At 45.2% G+C, this 4794-nt stretch overlaps 1 protein-coding gene across 1 annotated transcript in view; it reads left to right on the forward strand.

Moving 5' to 3' along the window:
* Window positions 1-1789: 1789 nt before the first annotated feature.
* Window positions 1790-4794, forward strand: part of PPP2R2B (protein phosphatase 2, regulatory subunit B, beta) — a 95640-nt gene continuing 92635 nt past the window's right edge. The window contains exons 1-2 of the mRNA XM_009993488.1: window positions 1790-1799; window positions 1939-2016. Coding sequence (XP_009991790.1) covers window positions 1790-1799; window positions 1939-2016 — 88 coding nt within the window. The remainder of the gene's footprint in view (window positions 1800-1938; window positions 2017-4794) is intronic.

Below are 4794 nucleotides of genomic sequence, written 5' to 3' on the forward strand. Positions count from 1 at the left end.
CAGTGAGTGCCCAGGGCATCACCTTCCGGGGCTCCTGAGAGAGGTGAGAGTCACAGGTCATTCCTCTGAAGTTCAAATCCCTGATCAGATACCGAGAAGCTTTTCTTAAACAAGAGCTGCAAACAGCGCTGAACGGAGCTGGGCAAGAGGCCAGCAAGGAAAGCAGCGCGGGGGGACCGAGCTGTCCGTCTGTCCGTCTGTCCGTCCGGCTGCCTGTCCGTCTGTCTGCCTGTCTGTCCGTCCGTCTGCCTGTCCGTCTGCCTGTCCGTCTGCCTGTCCGTCTGCCTGTCCGTCTGTCCGTCCGTCTGCCTGTCCGTCTGCCTGTCCGTCTGCCTGTCCGTCTGTCTGTCTGTCTGTCCGTGCTGCTGTCCTCGGCTGATCCTGGAAGCAGCCCAGGTACTAGAGAAGAGGTTTCTAGAAAAGGCATCATGGTATTGCTCCTCCCAACCACCATGTTGTCTACTTGCTTTTGAAATACTCGAGCAGAACGTATGAGATACTCGAGTTCATGCAACAACATTAAGACCCGTTTTTCTAGATTTCGGGTTTTTTCTGCATCTTCACATTTTGTAGCTGTTCCCATTGTTCAGACACCTGAAGTTATGAATCCTGCTAAACTAAATATCCTTTCATAATCTTATGAAACTGTCTCATATCCTCTGATTCCAGATATTTTCATATTAATAAAATTCCAGTTTGAATAATCCAATAAAGCTCATTCTGGACTTTATATCTATTATGTACTGAGGATGATTATATTACTTTTCATATATATTGACCTGCATTAATGTGTGAAGTATTATCATGATATAAATAAAACCAGACAGAAATCTGTCAAACGCTTTTGGGTAGGCCACGAGATAGCCCAGATACCTCAGTTATATCTCCAGCTGTACATTATCTCCCCATTCCATGTTTTCCTTTTCTTTTTCAGGGAAGGAACAAGCCCGAGTCTCCCATAGCAGGACTCCCTGAGTCCAATACCACACTTGCTGACTGCAGAACATTTTCTGTGCCATGCTTCACCTGTGTGTAAAACCGGCAAGATGACATTTCCTGTGCTCCTGGCTCCATTGTGCTGTTCATGTCTGGAAATAGCTTTGAGTTAAAAAGTGTGTTAGGATAAAAGGAAGCAAATTGTCCTTCGAGGCAGTGCATTTTCTGTGCTACAGTGAAACCTGCATTACAGAAAGGGAAATTCTGCTGAGCTGTCCAGAAAACGAGGAGCAGCAGTAGATAAAATCCTAATTTCTCTCTGAGTGATTTAAGAGAGTATTTCTACAGCAACAAGCAAAGTTGAGAGAGCTACAGCTTAATGATACACCTTATAGTAGAAATGCCTGTCATATTATGTTAAAGCAAGTGCAGTGCACTCCTGGTTCCAGGCCAATGTGGATGATAATATTATGATGTGCTGTAAAGCAGCTTCATTCCACCTGGGCTCAGTGCTAAGCAGTTCACAGCTACACTGACCACAAACTGGAAACAAAATTGTTGTGGTAGTAAGAGTGGTGCTTTTTTTCTCTGTTTTGCTCTTTCTTTATCTGTGCTGGGAATGACTGAGGGCATTAGTATTCTGATGAAGAGAGGCTGTGACAAAGCCTGTGACTACAGGGCCTCCTGACTCTGCGATGCTGCCAGTGATGGAGAGGGGACTGACTCCGATTGCTCCGGGCTGGAAATAGCCCCACCATGGTACGGGGAGAGCAAACAGATGGGCGATTCATAGTGTGGCATCGTGTTGTCAGTCTTGCAGTGGTAGTGTTAGCTTTGCACTGTGTGTGGAAGAATGATACCAGGTGAGGCAATAATTATCTTCAAGCAGGAATTGCAGATATTTGTGTGCTGGTTTGTGTGTGATGTGTGTGTTTGTTCACAAAAGAACAAGTTCTATACCACTGTGACTGTATCTTCTTTCTCCATGTCTTTCCCTGGCAGGATTTGGCAGCCTCATGCAGGATGTGCTGTGGTGTTTTAGTCAAGTAAAAGGAACTATAGATATTGGGGTGACAGAAGGTAAGTTTATTTTTCCTTTTGTTGCTGCCATCAAAAATAACTTGCTTGTCATGTACAGCTTGTCTAATGGGTGTGCAGGGAGGGTGTTGGAAACTGCTGGCAAAGAGCTAAGTTACACTCTCTTCATTTCTGCCTTCATTATGTTCTTATAAACTTGAAAGAGATGGGTCTCTAAAATTACCTATTGATTCAGAAAATTCATTTGAAGGCATTATGGCTTAATCATATCTGTAGTCTTTGAAACAGATTTCCTTTTGGTTTTCAGCTGTTATTTACAGAATTTTTCAGGGAATTACAAGACAGTCTCTCCCACTACAACATCCATTACTGGAATCAGTTGGATTCTGTTTCTGGGTAACATAACTTTAACTTGGTGCTCATTCTCGTATCTGGAGTTAAAATAAAATGCACTGCATACACTTCTACAGATCCACATCTGTGTGGGCAGGACTGATGCAGTTTGAGGATTTAGGAGCACATCCCCTTTCACAACCAGTAGCTTCCAGGGTGGTTTGTGCTCCTCAGTCCTTGGGCACTTCTCTCTCTGCCAACACACCTGCTTGGCATTCAGCCAGCAAAACTGTACAGTTGAAAAGAAAGAAATACATTAAATTTGGAAGTTGAATTTATTAATTTATTATGTAATTAAGTTCTGTTCTTCCTATGACTGTTTTGGTTTAAACTTCTTACCAGGCATTTTCCTGCACTTTCTTGTTCTCATTTCACTTTTCATCTTCCTTTCTCTCATTACATTGGCCATTAACCCATTAATTCCTTTCCTTTTCTATTTAATGTTTTATTCCCCCGTATCCCTCAAGGATAATTGAATCTTTTATCACACCCCTCTTCTTTTAACCCTCCCAGTACAGGCAGTGGTTTTGTGCCATAGGGAGGCCAAATCAACAGTGGTGAAACCCTGTCTTCCTATGTGGAGAGCAGGTTGGCTTTGCGTTGCTGCCAGTGACCCTTTGCAGTTGCATGTTAATTTCTACCCTGTTTTCTTTGGAGCACCAGGGGACACGAGCTGGGTTCTTGGGGATCACCCTGCAGACTGATCCCAACATGGACAGGCCCGATAACTGGAATGTGAGGGTGTTGCCCATCAAGACTAAGTTGCACTGGCAGGACTGGGCCAATGTTTTCCACCAGAGTGTGGACACAACTAATAGAATTCCATCCCTCCATCTGAATGTTTTTGGGCTTGAGAATAATGATGGGAATTAGCTTGCTGGCTAATTAGCTTGCCAGTGCAGCAATGCCCAAGAAAATGTTGCCAAAAATGCAACTGCTCACAGCTCCTTGTGTGGATATTAAGATAATAAATGCAAGTAATGGGTTGGCCTATTAGATGTGTTTATTTTGTTGTATTGCCTGAAGTGTGATGCTTTCTTTAAAAGCACAGTCTCGTAAGACTGAGGTCTGAATCAGCCCGAGCCACTGACAGCAGAGCTCTGACATTCTCCTAGTGGGAATGCCACTCTGCTGGGAGTACTGTCATCTGTTTTGCCCCAGTGGCAGCTCTCTGCTGGGCTGCTTTTGCAGAGGAGCAAAACCTGTAACCTCTAGAGACTACAGTGGGGCACAAAACTCATGAGAGTGAACAGACTGGTCTGTGTGCAGTGGATGAGCACGGCCCTGGTGCAGCAGCAGGGCCCTGCAGACGCTGTCCTCAGGTGACACAGCGTGTGCTGCCCTCATCTCAGGATATTCACCTGCGTGTGTTGAGTGTTCTCAGCTGCCCTAGCCTTCTCTGAAGGCATCCCAGCTCCAGAACATTAGTTCAATAAGTTGCTTGAAAATTCACATTATCTTCCAGGTTTTGTTGTACATTATTGTGAAAGTGGTAACTGAGCTGCTGTGATTATTAGAGATAAGTAATTGCAGTTTTCATATCTGTCATGTGGTTTCATTATGCACATCACACCTAACTTGCCTCTGATTGCTGGAGGTGAGACTCATCACCTTCTCAGGTAAACCTGGATTTAGTTTCTAGGTGCAGTTAAACAGCAGAGCTGCTTCAGACACAATTGTTTACATTTCTAGGCTATCATATGAAATATTTTCATTGTGTGAGTGACCGACACATAAACTGACTTTCCTAGAATGCTTTATAAAATGCTGTCTCTTTATTTCCTATCTTGTTTCTTGGAGTGGACTGCAGACACCCAGTAGTACACAACAGCTTTCACTTCTGCCTGGTGCAGTCAGGACAAGCGCTCACAACACAGACCTCGGGGTTTTTTTTCTGCATCCAGAGAAGGTTTAACAAGAAAGATGTTGAAGTGAAATGAAAAGCTCCTCTCTTAATTGGCACAGGAGTTTTCCATCTCTTTGGTATAAATGCATTGGTGCTGTGATCTGCTAATGACAGTAGAGACCCTGCAGGCAGCTGCTGACTCCGGGCAGCCCCATGACCCGGTGCTCCACGGGAGGCGAGAAGGGTGAGCGGTTTGGTCCTAACCCAAACCCTTGTCTTTAGGGTAATGAAGCAGCAGGAAAACTGGGGGTGGGAGCATCAGCAGTTCACCACATTGTTTACTTCCAACCTGCCCTCCTGACACTGCTGTTTTCCATTCTGTGCCCCTGAGCACTGAGCTGGGAGCGCGCGGGGCTGGGGGAGGTTTCTGCCTTAAAGAGCAGGCTGTGATTGAATGATCCGTATCTGTTGTGCGGAGATGCTGCAGGTTTAGCCGGGTATTGAAGAGTGAACTAGGAGCACTGCCTGAGAGGAAAACACGGTTTTCCTCTCTGGTTGGTTTGCCCGCCGTGCCGGTGCCC

The sequence above is a fragment of the Chaetura pelagica genome, unplaced genomic scaffold, assembly GCF_000747805.2.
Source record: "Chaetura pelagica isolate M959 unplaced genomic scaffold, ChaPel_1.0 scaffold543, whole genome shotgun sequence".
In the NCBI taxonomy this organism is placed as follows: Eukaryota; Metazoa; Chordata; class Aves; order Apodiformes; family Apodidae; genus Chaetura; species Chaetura pelagica.